The following is a 19,569-nucleotide window of genomic DNA, read 5'->3' as shown; positions in this document are numbered from 1 at the left end:
AATCGGAGCGGAGGGGCGGAGATGAGCAGGATGTAAACATCCTGCCCACCTCCTTCCTTCCGCATATCCTACGGAAGCCGCAGTGACGCCGGTAGGAGATGTTCCTCGCTCCTGCGGCTTCACACACAGCGATGTGTGCTGCCGCAGGAGCGAGGAACAACATCGGACCATTGCGTCAGCGTAATTATGGATTACGCCGACGCTGCAGCGATGATACGATTACGACACTTTTGCGCTCGTTAATCGTATCATCCAGGCTTTACACACTGCGATGTCGCATGCGATGCCGGATGTGCGTCACTTTCAATTTGACCCCACCGACATCGCACCTGCGATATCGCAGTGTGCAAAGTGCCCCTAAGACAATAAGATTGAAGATGGCTTGCCCCCAGTTTTAGTGCAACATTACTTTAATACTGAAACATTCCTACATGTATGAGATGTAGATGTATATTATACCTTATGAGTTTAATTTACCAGCAATAATATGAGTAAAGAATAAATGCTGAATCCACTGCTTGAAGCATCACAATCTGCTTAGTTACACAATAAGGAGCCATATAAAATACAAAATGTATATAGTATGTTAAAAGCTTTTTATTGCGAAGTGCTCCCCAATACAACAAACAGCATCAGTAGTGTACACTTAAAAAAAAGTCTCAAAAGAGCTTTGTAAGAAAGACAAGATAAACAAAAGCGACATACAGCATAATGAATATCTACACCCAGACAATAATATGAAGGAACATTCTGACAATGGGATTGAATTTTGGGAAAAATAAACATAATTTGTATCTGTTTGTGGTTCAGGGGTTGTCTGAATAAATGCTAAATAAAAACTACTTTATGTTGGCCTTTCAAAGGTTTCTTGAGAAGACTTCATGATCCTTTTGAGGCATCGAGTCAATGCACTAGAGGGTTAGCTTACAATGACTAAAAACTATGCACATGGGAAGGCCCACTTGTTCAGTTAGACAACTTCAGTCTACAAACTGGTTACATGATCGTTTCATTGCAATGTTTTTGTTCCTTACGTTTTTAATTCTTTAGAAAATTTCTAAGCCTATTTATACACATCTTAAGTGTAACGTTCTTTGGTTTCATTGTGGACAATTTTTGCAAACCAAAAATTGTAAGTCAAATTCTATGTATCACAAATTGTACGTCAAATGTTAATATAGTGAGAGAAATTTAGTCGTGAAACGGGATTGTGGCCTAACAAATGGAAGTGAATTTAATTTTTTATGCAGTAGTTTACATTTAGCTTATAACCTATTAACGACCATCCTGCAAACCACCAACCCAATAACTCTTTTTCTTATAGGCAGGAAGATGCCACTTGCTATATTTAAAAATATGCAGTAAATAAAGTCTATCGAGAACATCCACTTTTAATAAATATCTTCACTTTATATCCTATATACAAGTACTTTACAGCTACATGAGAGAGTGACACTGGCTTCTTGGTGAAAAGATGATCCTGGAAACCATTGGCGAGTGAATTATTGCAGTCAGATGCATTGTGGTTGTGTAAGGTGAGGTGACATGTACAAATAAATATCTCTCTCCAGTCCTGGCTTGCTATTGTGAGTAATGTAAATCTATTTTCAGTACTGTCTTCCAATAACTGATCCTTCACTATGCGTCTACTTTCGGCTGAAGACCTGTCCATTTGAAAAAATGTCACTCAGCCTTGTCATCCAATTAGTAACGGCTACTTGTCATAATATCCTCTAATTAAAGAGGAGGGTCAACGTTAGTTACTTCTATCCTCTACTGTATTGACGGACACCCAGCATGCCACACAAATGGTATACAATCTGTCATCCCAGGAACATCTTGTTCTTCCCACTCAGGAAATTCGTCTCTACTAATTTTTCTTCACTAATGAGAGTGTCCTTTTCCATTCCCTTCCTTTTCATTCCAGTTTAGTATAAATAAAATGTTTCTGCAGATAACAAGCAAAGTGGTTACAAAGACATGCTGCGCCTTGCAGGTATATCTGATTTTCTAACAGGATCCACATGGCCCTTTAGGGTGATGGACAATGCTGCGATCAGACCAGCAAGTCATGTAAACCACTGGAGCAGGAAATTGCCAATTTCAGATTGAAGTCATGGAATGTAATAAGGCAGTTTGTAACGACAGGCAAATATTAGCACCCAAAAACAGAAAACCAGTAAACATAACGTAGAGAAAACAAGTCACTGAAAACATAATACTGACGTTGCAAAGAATGAACACCAAAACGATAGTTCTGTTTGTTATATCCGAATAACATACTCAGTGAAGGTGGGAAAATAGTCTCTGGAAAAGAACACAAAAACTAATGTGCAAATCTGGTTTATGGAACCACTGAGCAAAGTTCACAATGGCTGGTAACATTCGGCATATCTTCTCTTGGATTGGAATCTTTGGTGCTTTCCTTCAATATCTTCAAGTTAAACAGAAAGCAAATGGTTGGAATACTAAATGAGTGAAGAAGTGAACCAGCACTTTGCACTTGTTTTGTAAAGCAGAATTCACTAATGTGTCCCTTTGTTCCAGTCCCTTAATACTTCATCTTTCTATTGAGGAAGGTTGCAAAGAACGTCTTCTCTCAGAAGACCTTTCATTTTTCCTTGAGTTTCGTACTGAAGAATGAGTGCCAGTGGAATGGATGTTAGTAGCTGCCAATGGCATGGCTGCTACTGGAGGAGATTTATGCCCATGGATGTTACTGCTGCGCGTTGTTGGCGGTGGGGGAACAGCTGGAAGCTTAAGAGTTTTACTTGGTGCTAGGTGGGATCTTCTCAATGTAGAATCTGATGCCTTTGGTTTATTTCCTTGTGGCGACACAATACCAAGATCTGCGTTATTTTCAATGGAGGAAAGAATGCTCAAAATACTTCTTGTTTCAGAATCAACGTCCTCAGTACCAGGTGCTAAAGATGCAGGCATCATTACAGCCCTTGACAGGCTGGGATCATAGGTGAGTTCATCTTCAGTCTCAGCTGCTTCAGTGAGGAATGGAGGTGACTGAGTGCTGTGTTTACTACAGGATTCACAGCAAAGTTTGTTGTATCCAGGTATTGAGCAGTACCGTGCAAGCACTTCCATTTGACAGAATATAGACTTGTCTCCTAGACATGGTTCATCTGAAAGGCAGAAAAGACAACAATCAGCGACATGGGCCTTAAACGGTGGACTTAGCTAAATTAGATGTTTGTCTAAAAAGAAAATTCATATCATAAGGTATGAAACTAAGGGCTAACATTGGGAGTTCCCGAGTACAGGACTTTCATCTATTAGCTAGAATAGGGAGTCTATGGAAGAGAGTTAATAGATCTGGAAGACTTAAGGGGGCTTTACACGCTACGATATCGTTAATATTTGATCGTCGGGGTCACATTGTTAGTGACGCACATCCGGCGTCATTAACAATATCGCAGCGTGTAACACTTACCAGCGACCTTAGGCGACCTCAAAAATGGTGAAAATCGTTCACCATGGAGAGGTCGTCCCAAACTCAAAAATCGGTAAGGGTTGTTTAGCGTTATGATTCATCGCTCATACGGCAGCACACATCGCTATGTGTGACACCGCATGAGCGAGGAACGTCTCCTTACCTGCCGCCGGCCCCAATGCGGAAGGAAGAGGTGGGCGGGATGTTTACATCACGCTCAGCTCCGCCCCTCCACTTTGATTGGCCGGCCGCTGTGTGACGTTGCGGTGACGTCGCTGTGATGCCGAACGTCCCTCCCCCTTGAAGGAGGGATTGTTCGGCAGTCACAGCGACGCCGCCGACCAGGTAAGTATGTGTGACGCTGAGTAGCGATAATGTTCGCTACGGCAGCGATCACAAATAATCGCATACGCGATGGGGGCGGGTACTTACACGCTCGCTATCGCTGGAAATTGCTAGCGATATCGCTACCGTGTAAAGCCCTGTTTAGAACATTGGTATATTTCTTTGTGAGCCCACCAAAAAGTACAACAGAGGACTATGGTCCAGTTTATTACTGCATTTGCTGTTTTTTGTCGAATTCTTAATGTTTTATGTCATTTTTACTTTCACCAACTTTACCTTCTCATTGGTGAATTTATTTAAGTCTATCATATATGTGCCCAACTGTATTTTTATGTACACCTTTGTGAGAGAATAGAAACCATTTTGTTCCTAAAATGTCTATCTTGTATTATAGCTAATGATGTCATAGGGTTCAGCTAGCACTGATAGGTGGGAAAGTTTCACATTCCTGTTCACGACTCTATTGTTCTTATTGGTGCATAGCTCGGAGGAATTATTTCTTTGTTATATATATATATATAAACTGGTCACATGATGTAATATAGCAGAAACTTTCAGTACACCACAAAGTGTGTGTGCTGTATTGATTTCTCGTGCGCTCGTAAAACAAATCTTATTAATTTGGAATTCAAAAGGCATAGAAGAAGGGTATTTTGCTCACACCGTGGTGAGCCTGGTTTACAGTTGCCAGATGATTTTGTGTGAGTCATCGTTTGCGACTCTTGAAGGATCGCAAAATTTGTTGCAATTGTACTGTAGTCCCCTCTGAAGTGATATTATATACTCCAGATATTTCTTGAATAATTTTTGCAACATTTAAAAAAACAAAGATGATTAAAGACAGAGAAAAATATTATTTTTGACTTTGCTCAAAATTCATGAAGTTTATGCGCAGTTTTGACACAAAAAACATGTCAGCGAATAGCACAAGATGAGAAAAGAAAAGTGACTTAAAAAGAACACAAATGATCAATTAAGCCCTAAGTGCACCAAGTATAATATGAATAACATAATCAGTGATACATCCAAAAAACTATCTGACATGCCTTGCACATTTATTATGCATTTTGGACATTTTGTAGCTCTTTAGACATGGCAGAGTGGCTTTGTGAAAAGGGGTGTGACCTAATACATGACAATGTTTCCCAAAAAAATGCACTAAATTTTGTTGCAAATTTCTAGCACAAAGTAGGCCAACTAATAGATGTTGTAAATTATACTAGTATTTTTAGAAATTCGGTGTGCACTCAGAGTAGTGAGGAGGTGCAGGTTGAACTGGGTAAGGACCCAAACAGTCAACAATAGAGTAATCAACCGCACTCAGGTTCAGATTTTTTTGATGCTCAATAGTGATTAGTGAGCACTACCATGCTAGGAAAAATGCTCAAGTTCCCCATTGACTTCCATTATACTTGGGTACTCGAGTCGCACCCATCTGAACAGCAACTGCTCATTAAGAGTATCAGGCATCCAAGCATGATAATGCTCGCTCATCACTAATGCTGAAGTCTTTGTCAATACAGTAGAAGAAACTGGTGCTGGGTATAGGGACTTATGCAACTGGTAATGTGACATTTTAACCATACCAGGTCTTTTTCCAGGAGTCACTGGGGAAAAGTGACAAACGATATAATAAATGTGCTGTAAAATAATAATGAACAAAATGCAAATAAAAATAATAAAATACAAAATACAGAAAATGCATACATGAAATCATAAACAAGAAATAACATTTAAGTTACAAAAAAAAAAAACCGAGAGAATAACTGGAGGTTATGTAATCACCTCAATCAAAGACAACAATTGAGACGCATAATGGCAATAGAAAAGAAATTTCAATAAAGAAATAATCACTGCGTCATGGGGGGGTGTTGTTGTGTTATGCATACTATGACTGCATGATGGAGGGGGCGTCCTGGCCATCTATCTGAGTCATTGCGGAGGTGTGTGCAGGTTCGTCTCATAGCAGGGGGCGTGGAAGCCGGCAGTGCCATAGCAAAGATGTACAGTATGAGGGCTCACATTATAGCAGGGTTTCGGCGTCAGCTGGGTCATGGCAGAGGCATACCTAATACTGAGGCCTTCTAAACATCGGTACTTTGCACAAGAAGACCCAAGAACTCAAGGACTATCTTGTCAAGGCTGACATTAGCAGCTTATCTAGACTACCCCTACAAAATTTCTTGGCTACGAAGAAGACAGGCACATTTCCCTGCCTTGGTTATGCAGCGTGTTCTAATGGAAGTCCAGTGCCATCATACATTCACACACAGTGAGAATATACCCTATAAAATGCTTTTATACTTGGGATACCAGTTTTGTAGTGTATATTATCAAATGCCCATGCAGCCTTCTCTATGTGGGAGAAACCACTCAGCACCTCAGAGATAGAATTGCCAGTCACAAATTGACTGTTAGAATTTGGCTATCACTACCCCATAATATTTCACCTGCCAAATACATTGAATCCTAGTTTTGTTTTCAGGTGTTAGAGCATCTCCTCAAACCTAGATGTAGCAGGAACCACATTAAACTACTCAAGAAAATAGAGGCAAAAAGGATATACACACTACAAACACTGGCCCCAAAGGGTTTAAATAGGGAAATTGACCTGTTAGCATATTGATACACGATGTTATGCAACCTCTCTCAATGTAACATCTACCTGGTGATCCTCGTTTATTTATTTTGCATGTTATGGACCTGACTGTATGAAATATTGATTTATGTTTGTACTTTCAGACCGACTGACCAATCATCATCCCCTTTGGTAAGTGCTCTGGCTTTTCCCCTTCCCCTCTCTTATTTCCTCCCCTTGCTCAGATCCTATCTATATTGGTAATCAACGAGTTTTTATATGATATATGCCATATCTGCTGTACCTGCTATGCTATTTAAGTACTGCATCCTCTATATGTGCTGGACATGTTTATCCTACAGCTACACTCCTGCCATGACATGGCCAGCCCAGTTACACTAAGACCTAGACAGAGCCGCTATAGCCTGCTTCTTCCGTGACGTGGCCGATGCCCAAGCCCTGCTATGATGTGGCCCCCTCATACATCTTTGCTATGACACCACAGGCTTCTATGCTCCCTGCCATGGGACGGCCTTGCACATGTGATGCCCTGGCAAAACCAGGTAGTCACACAGAGTAGGCCCCCGCATAACACCGCTCCCACAAAGGGATAAACCAGCCGACAAAATCCTAGTCACCCCCTCAGGGAAGGACAGACACACCAGTGGGCAGGACCAGGTGGAAAGAAAACGCCCACCTAGGGGTCTGGAGAGCCCGGGGCGGGAAAACAGAGTTGAGTTTGGAGTTGGAGGAGTGAGGAGTCTGGAGGTGAAGCTGACAGGTGTCAGGGTCGGAGCCCTGACACATCGGCTAGGTGGCAGACAGTGGTCAGTGCCAGCAGGAGACGGGGAGATGGCTGCCGGAGATCCCGGGGCAGGGTTGTAGCCCGCCGGTACCGACACAGGAGAACCGACCCAGAAACCGTGCACAAAGGGGGTAATTGGACCCTGAAGCCAGGACCGGCACCAACGGCCTAGAAAATTAACCAATTAAGGGCAGGATTTTAGGTCCTGTCCCAACCTAAGTCCCGAAAACTAGACAACCACCCACAGAGAGGGATAGGGCATCCGCCAGGGCCCGGTAGATCCCACGGGTCAGCGTCTGACGGGCACGGCTCCCAACCAAAGGACCGGGAGTGGACTCCTGCGTTACACACCGGGAAGTCCACCAAAGAAAACACAAAGTGCAGAGGAAAGGGGCATTGACCACCGGCTCGGGTGTGGGACCAGATACACCCGTCTGCGGCAACCAGCCACCATCCCCTTGGTTAACCAAAGGACTTGTGTGATTTATTCAACTGTGAGTAACATCCCCGGTCTGACCGGGTGCGCCGGCCCCTGCCGTTATCATCCCATGCACAGAGACATTGGGCCCTGGGGCATCCATCTCTGCCCACGGAGGGGTTACCATCCAGCTGCCAGTCCATCGCCCCCGGGAGTCCCATCACAGCAGCGGTGGTGCTACATCTCACCACACACCGTGGGTGGCGTCACAGACAGTTTTCAACGACACCCATACAAATACGCCCCCTTTTTATTCGAAGTGTCCGCGTGACCCCCGGGTCCGGTAGGGTCCCTTGAGCCATACCGAAGATCCGGATCCGAGCAGCACGGCTGCTGGCGTGGGGGCGGCACACACACATGTCCACAATGACGTAGACGGCTGCCATGCCCTCGCCATCATGCATTCTTAGTATGCATAACATACCAACATACCCGCTATGATATGGTGGGTATTTCTACATTGAAGTTTTCCTAGTAAGGGATGTCCCTTTTCTTGCCGGCATATAGCCTTTTAATTACTCTCCTGCTTCACACAGACGCTACTAAACGCACACAGCTACCACCCCATTCCTCCTTCTCTATGGACTGAGGTAACTTCCCATAACCAGTGCTCATGTCTGCTAATATACATTGATATGCTTGAACATTTTGTTACAGTTTTTTCTACATAGGAACTTGTGGCAATACTATATACACAAACATGTTGCTATGCATGCGTTTATAGTCATATGCTCTTCCCACATATTTTCCCCTCTCCTACGCTATATACATCCTTTATCCTTCATTTTGCTATTATTTGGTATTCACCTTAATATTTAATTGCCATTTAGTGCCTCCATTATTATCTTTATTTGAAGTGGTTACATAACCTCCAGTTATACTCTCATGATTTTTTTATGTAACTTACATATTATTTATTGTTTGTGATTTAATGTGCGCATTTTCTGTATTTTGTATTTGTTATTTGCATTTTGTTCACTATTTATTGTACACCCCATTTATTATATGATTTGTCAATTTTCAACAGTGAGAAACATTGCGTTACCATTCGAATAAGTCCCTATACCCAGCACCATTTTCTTCTACTGTATTAATAAATAATAATAATAAATTCTGAACTTGACTGTGGTTGATTTCTCTACTATTGACTGTTCGGGTCATTACCCGGTTCAACCCGCACCTCTTCACTAAGCTAAGTGCACACCAAATTTCTCAACACTAGTATAAGTTGATATCTCTAGTCTAAGCTTATACTGAACAGCCTAGAGACATCCCAAATTTATCAAGAAGCATTGTGATAAATTTGGCACGTTTTAAATCTGTCCAGTCTAAATTTATATGATCTAAAATTAGACTGTTTAGTTGTATGATGAGGGTCATGGATATCCACAATCTGACTTTAAGTTTGTGCAACTAAAGGCTCGCTCCCACCACCGTATAATTTAAATGAGTGCTATCTGATGTTTTACTGGACAGCACTCGCTCCATTGTTATACAATGGAGCAGTCCTGATCAGTGCTTTTTTTTCTCTTATGAATTTTCAGTATGAGAAAAAAATTGCTGCATTCTGCAATTGGCAGCGTATCTCGAATCACGTGCACCCATACAAGTGACTGACACTAGGCTCATGCTCTCAGCAGAGTTTGAGCAGTGTCATTAGCATATCACATCAGATTCTGTCGCATCAAATGCCATACGCCAGTGTGACCCCGGTCTAGGGGGGACATAATCGAGACAACTAAAAGAAAATGGGAAAGAAAACAGATGTGGGTCCTATCTCTCAGAAGCAATGGGGAGATACAGTGGGTATGGAAAGTATTCAGACCCTTTTAAATTTTTAACTCTTTGTTTCATTGCAGCCATTTGGTAAATTCAAAAAAGCTCATATTTTTTTCTCATTAATGTACACTCTGAACCCCATCTTGACAGAAAAGAAAACAGAAATGTAGAAATGTTTTCAAATTTATTAAACAAGAAAAACTGAAATATCACATGGTCATAAGTATTTAGACCCTTTGCTCAGTATTGAGTAGAAGCACCCTTTTGATCTAGTACAGCCATAAGTATTCTTGGGAATGATGCAACAAGTTTTTCACACCTGGATTTGGGGATCCTCTGCCATTCTTCCTTGCATATACTCTCCAGTTCCGTCAGGTTGGATGGTGAATGTTGGTGGACAGCCATTTTTAGGTCTCTCCAGAGATGCTCAATTGGGTTTAGGTCTGGGCTCTGGCTGGGCCAGTCAAGAATGGTCACAGAGTTGTTCTGAAGCCACTCTTTTGTTATTTTAGCTGTGTGTTTAAGGTCATTGACTTGTTGGAAGGTGAACCTTTGGCCAAGTATGAAGTCCAGAGCACTCTGGAAGAGGTTTTCTTCCAGGATATCTCTGTACTTGACCGCATTCATCTTTCCTTCAATTGCACCCATCGTCCCGTTCCTGCAGCTGAAAAACACCCCCATAGCATGATGCTGCCACCAACATGTTTCATTGTTGGGATTGTATTGGACAGGTGATGAGGAGTGCCTGGTTTTCTCCACACATACCACTTAGAACTATCACCAAAAAGTTGTATCTTCATCTCATCAGACCAGAGAATTTTATTTCTCATAGTCTGGGACGCCATATTTTTTTTGCAAACTCTATGTGGGCTTTCATATGTCTTGCGCTCGAGAAGCTTCCGTTGGGCTACTCTGCCATAACGGCCTGACTGATGGAGGGCTGCATTGATAGATGTCTTTGTGAAACTTTCTCCCATCTCCCTATTGCATCTCTGAAGCTCAGCCCCTCCTACCAAGCTCTTCTCGCACGATTGCTCAGTTTGGCTTGACGGCCAGGTCTAGGAAGAGTTCTGGTGGTCCCAAACTTCTTCTATTTAAGGATTATGGAGGCCACTGTGCTCTTAGGAGCTTTGAGTAATGCAGACATTATTTTTGCCAGATATCTGTCTCTTAGCTCCTTGGATGAGATAGCTGTGGAAAGATAAGGCGCAAATAGGGTCTTACCCGGTAAAACACGTGGGAGTGAATGCTGGCTGGTACACTCACCTGGTGCGGTTGTGCCAGTCACAACCCCTTTTGAGCATATAAATCACGAGGAAATGGTGTGGGAGGCAGCGGACCCGCGGTGAAGAGACAATTCAAACAGCAATGGAAAGCAGGTTGATATACCGCGCCAAACCACAGGAGTCAAGATGTTGTTAGTAAATCCCTTTTTCTTTATTTTCACAGGTCTACGCGTTTCAGGGACATATCCGTCCCCTTCCTCAGGACAATGTACAGAGAATACTATATATATAAACGCGTAGACCTGTGAAAATAAAGAAAAAGGGATTTACTAACAACATCTTGACTCCTGTGGTTTGGCGCGGTATATCAACCTGCTTTCCATTGCTCTTTGAATTGTCTTAGCTCCTTGGGCAGTTCATTTGACCTCATGATTCTCATTTGGTCTGACATACACTGTCTTATATAGACAGGTGTGTGCCTTTCCAAATCAAGTCCTATCAGTTTAATTAAACACAGCTGGACTCCAATTAAAGAGTAGCACCATCTCAAGGAGGATCCCAAGGAAATGGATAGCATGTGACTTAAAACATGAGTGTCTAAGCAAAGAGTCTAAATACTTATGAACATGTGATATTTCAGTTTTGCTTGTTTAATAAATTTGCAAAAATGTGTAGAGTACATTAATGAGAAAAAAATGAACTGTTTTGAATTTACTAAATGGCTGCAAAGAAACAAGAGTGTAAAATTTAAAGTGGTCTAAATACTTTCTGTACTCACTTTATATTAGAATCACAAGATAAAGTTTCTATAAATCCAAAAAAAAGATAGGCCCCTTTCACACTGTATTCTGACTTCCATTCAGTGGTCCCATGGGGTCTTCCATCCAAACCCCTCACAAAACTGGTTTCGGACGCATGCGCTGACGGGGCCATTGACTATAATGGTGCAGATAGAGTCATCGTGTGCTCTGTCGTGCACCATTCTTGGGCGTATACACTTCTGGAGGCGGACACCCAGACGTAGTAGACTGCATCTGTGTGTCTGCCTCCAGTAAGCGTAAATGCCTGAAAATGGTGCACACAGTGACTCCGTCTGCACCATTACAGTCAGAGGCCCCACCAGCACATGCATTCGAAATCCGTTTTGCGGGTGTTTGGACGGAAGCCCCGACGGGACCACTGAACGGAGATCACAACACAGTGTGAAAGCGGCCTTACACATTACTACGTAGACCTAACAGAACACCCAGAGTACTATTCCTTATGGACTTGAGGAGTAATGGTCACTATTTATACAGTGGAAAGCAAAATGCGGATATTCAATATATCTTCTGGTCATATCCTGGTCTGGAAAAACTATGAAAGGATGTAAGAGATCCAGTCAGTAAATATGTGAAATACAGCCTCTGAAAGAATTGAAGAAGTGATTAATAATTTAAATGCTATCATACTTTTAGAAAAGAAGGTGTATGAGGTATAAAGAAAATTGCATCCAACAAGTTTGGTAAACAATGGGAGAAATGGATAAATTGCCCTGGAGTTGCTTCAGAGAATCTTTTTGAGAGATAGATAGATGGGGATAATAAATTAATTGGGTAATTACAGAGAGTACATTACATAATTCTTTAACAATAGAGATTTATATTAAGATCACTCTTTAAAGGGAAACTGTCAGCATGGTTTTGCTATGTAAGCTGAGGACTGCATGCTGAAAGCGTTAAAACACAAAAAACAACTGTGTTTCTCTTATCAGTGTGTATGCAATTTGTATTACCACACTCATTCCAGGAGTGGAGTGCTTTTACCTATAACTGGTTTATATGTCTATGGTTTATATGTATGCTATGTTGGATGCACAGGTGCACTTTATGAGCTAACCCATTAATTGGTGACAATATGATATAACACACACAGCTTACATATATATGTACACATCCCTGCAGACTATACTCTATTGTTTCATAATCTGTTATTTTGTAATAGCAAGGGGAGAAGCCAATGTGGGCCCCTACTGTATGTCTATTTGTATAAATATCAGCATTTGATACTCAGCCAGTTTAATCCTCCCCATCTATGTGTGTTTTGTACACTGTCACACTTCAATTTTAATGTGTCTAATGTATGTCTTTTATTGTGGTTGTTAGCCAATTCATGTAATAAAAATTATTTTTCTAACTTCTAAAATGTGTAATTACTCCTGTTTTTCCCTTGTTTATATTACTGAGTAGTGGAGTTGTTAGCATACAACATATAATAATGAAAATCTGGATATATGCCTTACTCTTTAAATAACAACATGTATAGGCCATATGCATTAACAGTATTTTATTGTACTTGAAAAGCAGTGAACTGTAAGATTATTAAATTTCATGTTTGCTTTGTGATATCTATGCAATTACGATTAACTGATTTTTATTAAAGACTGTTATAAATGTGTGCTCACACTAGTGTATAACTTTGACGAGTGCCATGAGACAAAAAACAGGTATTACATTTGGACCAATGTTTTTCAATGAAGCAGTGAGATCTGTGATTTTTTTCTCAGCTGTATTCAGCTTGAGGGAAAAAAAAATCGCAGCATGATGTGAGGACTTGTAAATCGAATGAGACCCATCTGTTGAAGTCTATGGCTATGTGCGCACACAGCGTTTTTTTGACACTGTGTTTTTCTGCGTTTTTGGCTGCAAAAAACGCACAAGAATGCAAAAAAAAATCACCCGCGGCAAAATGCACTGGTAAAAAACGCATGCATTTTTACCGCATTTCGGTCCGTTTTTGGCTGCGTTTTTGATTACCGCATTTTGCTGCGTTTTCCAATGCATTGCACGGGTGAAAAACGCAGTAAAACGCAGGAAAGAAATGACATGTCCATTTTTTTTTAGCTCAAAAACGCAGCTAAAAAAAAAAAGTTGTGTGCGAACAGCAAAAATGAAAAGTCATAGACTTTTCTGGGGAAGCAAAGTCATGCAGTTTTTAGCCCAAAAACACACCCAAAAAAGGCGCAAAAACACCGCGAAAAACGCTCAGTGTGCACATAGCCTATGAGTGCAAGAAAAAAATTGGATGCCTCATGGACCATCCTAGGGGCATGTGTTTTTTTTCATTCTGTAGCATAGGACACTGTAAATGTTCCTGTACATGATTGTAGAATGAATGTATTGCATACACATACTAGGCTTGGAACAAAAAAAGAAAAAAAATTGCAGTCTCACATAGCACTCGCGTGACATATGGAATCCCAAACAGATTCCCAACTTTTCTGGATGAGAATGGGACCCTTTTTTAATACACCAGTGTGAACGCACCTTAATAGATCTGCTCCAATATGTTTGAGGCACTTTTTAACCTTTAAAGTACTGCATGAATGGAGTATTGTGTTCATTAATATTCTGTCAATTCTTGTGGTAGATAATTTAACAGAAACCTGAATATAAGAAACAATCATAAAGTTCAATATTGGAAAGAAACATTGTCAAGGATTTTCCAGTGGCTAAAAAGACTGCTGAAGGAAAACTGAAAAAATAACTAAGTAAATAAATAGGACACTCATAATACACTCACTGAGCCCCTGTAACTCCTGCTCCAATAACTAACCGGACCCCAGTGCTCCCTACTCCTTTGTCATTCCCATGTGATCTGTTATTCTATATAGCCACATTGTCACTGCACTGGTGAAGACAATGCCAGTCCAGCACTCCTGTAATGAGCAGCCCTCTATAAACTGCAGCACTATTGAAGGCATTAGGAGTGACTGATGTACAGTGAAGGAATATTACTTCCAGACAGAAGAAAGCTCTTTCTGTGCTATTTAGAGGACGGGAAATTCTACGCATTATCAAGAATAAGACAAAATGGAACTTTACTGCCATCTAGAGGTTACTTCTAATACAGCAAGTTGATGTCTCCAGTATACTATGTATCAGAGTTAAATGGTTTGCACCAAGTTTATAAGGTGTCCCCTATACATAGCAGAGGGCAGGGATCTCCAAGCTGTGGCTCCATGCGGATCCATGATATGTGGCTCTCGGCTAGTGGGACTGCTTGATATACAATTACCCAGTTGGTATAAGGTGGGGACCCCTGGATGCAGTATTATTTCTGTAACAAAGCTTTGGCTGTCATTACACCGATAATGGGGGAGCTGGATGTCACTACTCGGGGGGATACAGCTCACGACCCTGTCTCTTTGTTTAAAGTGGTTCTCAAAGTGAAAATATTTGGGAATCACGAGCGTATGACTCGGACAAGTGCAATGAGAGAATCTAGCATTGGACTTGGACCAATGTTATTCAATAAGGGAGAGCAGATGGACCACTTTTTTTCTCATCCACATCCTGGATGAGTGAAAAGTCGCAGCATGCTGCAATTCTCAGCAAGAGACATATTACCCGCACCTATACAAGTCCATAGGTGGAAGAGAAACATCGGACTGCACTCAGATGACATCCGAGTGCAGTGCGTCAATCGCATCAGCTGACAATGGAGGAGATGGGGAGATTAATCCCTCCCTCTCCTCCGCAGCTCCCACCCCCTTCTCATGTGTGATCTCGATCGCAGGATCGGATCACAGTATAATGACACTCGGCTCATGTGCGCAGCACAGCGGAAGCCGATGGTCATTAGCATATCACATCCGATGTACTCACATCGGATGCCATACAATCGTGTGAATCCAGCCTTATAGGGATGACTTACTGATTGCTGTGGGTCTGACAACTGAATGCCCCTTTGCTCCATTCACTCTCCGTGGCACACACCTTAAATCCAGAAGCAGACAGCAGCACTACACTGATCACTAATGCTAATATAGCCATAATGTCTGGGAAACCGAAAAAGTGTGGAGATTCAGGAAACAGTTCCCTCTATCTGATGTATGACTATGGTGCAATAATGGCTGGGGCTTTGCTATTTACCCCGCACAGATTTTTAGCAGAATCTGGCTGCTGTGATGACAGCCAGAATTTGAGAAAACTCCAATCCCAACCCCTTAGATGCCCTGTCTTTTAGAATAAGCTAAGATTTTCATTAATACCATTTTGGATTATGTGTCGATAGAATTTTTTTATGTTTTTGTTAGAGGCAAAATGAAACAAACAGTGATTCTAGCATTATTTATTAAAATCATTAAACTTATAGTATTATGGGAGTATAATGGGTTAATGCTTCATATTTTTAGCAGCTATATAGAAGGTCAGATCAGCATTCCAGGTACCACCGAGTCCCCAGCACCTAGCTAGAAAAGTGTATACATGTGTGTCTTAATATAAAAAAATTATGACTGGCTTACGTACCTGCATTCAGACTTGGTAAAGTAATAAAAAAAAGCTTAACAAGGATATTGTTCCTCGGAGAGTAGCGGAAACACACAGACACTCTTATTGCCTTTCTTGCGCTCTTTTTTACACCCAATTAGACTCACAGTAAATGAAGAATCCTAAATGAAATACTTTTACATAAATGACAATAATACTTTGTATAAATATCCCCCCAAAAAGATTTTATTAGGTTACTTGTCCCATAAAAAAAACCCACATACCGCTGAATCAACAAAAATATTAAAAAAAGTGATGGCACTTATAAGGTTGGGACTGCTAACTAAATAAAGAAAATGTCTGTTGGAAATGCCAAAATTATTGCATGGGTTAATGGAGCACACATGTCAAAACTAATACACACAGTCCAAGGCCTGAGAGAAAATGCGCTGTAAGGGTAGGCACTGTATGATATAAGTGTAGGCTGTGTATAAGGATCAATAAAGGCCCACTAAATGACACTGTGCTGGCATCATTGTCGTACCTATGTCTGGGAATGAAACAGACTCTGGAAGACACTATGATGGGGGAACTCCACACCTGACAGAATAACACATACCTCCACTTCTGTTAGCCCTAGTTTTGAGGATGCTGATTCATCTTAAGAATCCCATAACCATCTGACACTATAAAGGGTTAGGTGTATGTAAGCGCCTTTTCTAACTCATCTAATTTATTTCACCCTATAAAAGGTTTCTACTTCCACAAGTACTTTACGGTTTAAAAAAAAGGGAATTAACCTGAGATTTATGTAGCCATTCCCTTGAATCCACGTAAATAAATCCGATTTGGAGTCAGAATCTATTGGTGCATACAGACAACACAATTTTGGCTAGTCAATACCTATTAACAAGCGCTGATCGATTATAACAAGTCATTAATTTATTGGACTGTGTATACAGGCCAAGATTCAAAGATAGGGACAGAATGATCGCTAAATTGATAGCGCTGCTCCCATATGGTATTATTTTTTTGTCAGCACATCCTGTGTTTACATGGGGTGATGTGTCATGGATAACAATTGTCTATTTGCAAGCATAAAAGATCTCATCTCCTGACAAATTAGCGTTTTGCTTGTTCGTTAGGTTTAGTGATGGGCGAATAGTAACTATTCCTGTTCGGAATATTCGTAAAGAATCCCAAAGTACTATTCCAGTGTTCATCACGAATAACGAGCCTAATGCAAGTCAATGGGGAACCCAAGCATTTTCCTTGCTGTGACAAATACTGGAATTCTCCATTCTGTGCACTACGTAGCAGCGGAGTCGGCACTCTAATAGGACGATATGGCGCCCCCACTCACCAATGACTGTCCCTACCCTTACCCTATAAAACCCTGAAGAAAAGATAGAATAAGTACAGTGCTACAACAAAACAGTGATATAAATGAAATCCACCAGGTTTACACTGTGGAGCGCATAGTGCCATATCTTGCAGCATGTCTTCGGTCACTCATCCATGCCACTAGATTGAAGGATCAGCCTCCTGATGAACCAGAATTGGAGAAACACGTCGAGGCATGGGGCTATGGAATACTGATAAGTATACGATTTTAGGACTACCCTTAAGAATGCATTGGCCTAATAGTCTTTTTTTTTTACTTCATACTTTTGTAGGATTGAATAGAGGTCAATTGAACTGTTTAGGATGGTGATACAGGCACTGGCTTTTCAATTATATAAACTAGATATTTTGTAACCGCTCGTCTTGCTTGCTCTTTAGCCATGCTAAACTTGTAAAAACAACTTTGTTCTTGTAAAAGGAAATTATGTTATATAACTAGTGATACATACCATGGCAAGGTGTTAGCTTGCATTCCCTTATAGATTCAGGTTTTTCTCCATCGCACTGGTCACCCACACGACATAGGACTTGTCTGACCTCTATCCCCTCACCACACGTCACAGAGCACTACATTGGAAGAAAACATCATAAAATGTAATACTTGTAATACTAAAAATTGCGGGACTATAGAGACTACAGTCTGTCAAACATCATCAGATAGCAACATGGCTTAACATCTAACTAGCAGCGCACCAGAGCAATTTCAGGTAAGTACACTGACACTGACCTCAGACCAAGTTCCTGTCTTCCACTGAGCAGGGCAGGGACTTCTATTGCATGATTTTCTACTTTCAGGACGTTCTCCAGTACAATACTTGCTGTGCACTGACCGGTTTGTCCCATCGTGGAGAGGCTGAATGCATCGAACTACTCGAATTTGATAGCCAGAACTTCCGCAGCTTTTGGTGCAGTGCTCCCATTCATCTGCCACCCAACTAGAAGATGGTACAGAGTTATTGTGGAAGTTTACATAAAGTCCTTTGGAAAGACATAATCATCAAATCATCAAAAGGACTACAATCAGTTAATGTCTCCTCCCAGTGTCTATAGATATATATACTGCATATCCAGTAAATTATATAGAAAATTATATTATATAACATTTTATGCGGTTTCTTTTGCTCATGGTTAACATGAGTGGACTTTTCACATACATTGTATTTAATGAAAACACTCAGCAAGTTTTGCACTCACACTGGCTGTGTACACTCTTGTAAGTTACACATTCGCCGGATAGGCTTAGGCTTCTTGTTAGCTTCACAGAAGCTGCGGTGAACCATTTTGTTATCGCTTTTCCTCCGACAGCCGTATTTTGTGTATTGGAAACCTTGAAAATAATTATTTAATGAATCCAGTGATATTCTAAAATATATGTCAATAATAGTAATGTATTCTAAACTCACAGCATATAAAACATTTACTACTGTAAACAGTATAAAAATTAGATACATGATTTATATTGTAGTTTTTTATTTAGTGATCCCGAATACTGAAATAAGAATCAAGCTCTTTAATAAACAGTTACAATAATTTATCCTATAAAGAAGTCATCTGTTTGAAAGAAGTGACCAGGAACACTGAGCACAGTACCATTGACATTGACTGCCAGCATACAGCAGGTGAAATAAGTATTGAACACGCCACCAATTTTCTAAGTAAATATGTTTCTAAAGGTGTTATTGACAAGAATCTCTGATCAGATGTCAGTATCAACCCATCCAATCCACACAAGCAAAGCAATCAAACCATAGATGTTGATAAATCTGTGTAATTATGTGTAATAATGAGAAATAATACAAAGAAAAAGTATTGAACACATAAAGAAAGTGAAGTGCAAAAAGCCATAGAAAGTCATGACACCAGCTTTAATCTATCAGTAATCTATCAGTAGATAGCAATCCTGCCATTTAGTGAAAAATTATATCATGCGGTTCAACTGATGGTCTATAAAAAGCTATCTCATTACCAAGGTGCCCCAAAAGAAACATCTCATGATGGGTAAAATCAGTGAGCTGTCTCAAGACCTTCACATCGTTATTGTTGCAAAACATACTGATGACATTGTTTACAGAAGAATTTCTAAAATACTGAGTGTTACCATTAGCACCGTTGGTGTCATAATCTGGATGTATAAAGAACATAATTTCAACATATACTGCCCACAACCAGGTGCTACCCACAAGATATTAGACAGAGGAGTGAAAACAATGGAAGGAAGGAAGGAAGGAAGGAAGGAAGGAAGGAAGGAAGGAATCCC

The 19,569-nt window shown here is 40.8% G+C and overlaps 1 protein-coding gene across 1 annotated transcript in view; it reads right to left on the bottom strand.

The window, feature by feature from the left end:
* Positions 1-587: 587 nt before the first annotated feature.
* Positions 588-19,569, bottom strand: part of ADAMTS3 (ADAM metallopeptidase with thrombospondin type 1 motif 3) — a 357,250-nt gene continuing 338,268 nt past the window's right edge. Inside the window, exons 19-22 of the mRNA XM_075351241.1 lie at positions 18,507-18,639; positions 18,040-18,247; positions 17,762-17,879; positions 588-3,137 (exon numbers count right to left, since the gene is read on the bottom strand). Coding sequence (XP_075207356.1) covers positions 2,560-3,137; positions 17,762-17,879; positions 18,040-18,247; positions 18,507-18,639 — 1,037 coding nt within the window. The 3' untranslated portion in view covers positions 588-2,559. The remainder of the gene's footprint in view (positions 3,138-17,761; positions 17,880-18,039; positions 18,248-18,506; positions 18,640-19,569) is intronic.

The sequence above is a fragment of the Anomaloglossus baeobatrachus genome, chromosome 1, assembly GCF_048569485.1.
Source record: "Anomaloglossus baeobatrachus isolate aAnoBae1 chromosome 1, aAnoBae1.hap1, whole genome shotgun sequence".
NCBI lineage: Eukaryota > Metazoa > Chordata > Amphibia > Anura > Aromobatidae > Anomaloglossus > Anomaloglossus baeobatrachus.
This window is presented reverse-complemented; position numbering and strand designations above follow the sequence as displayed.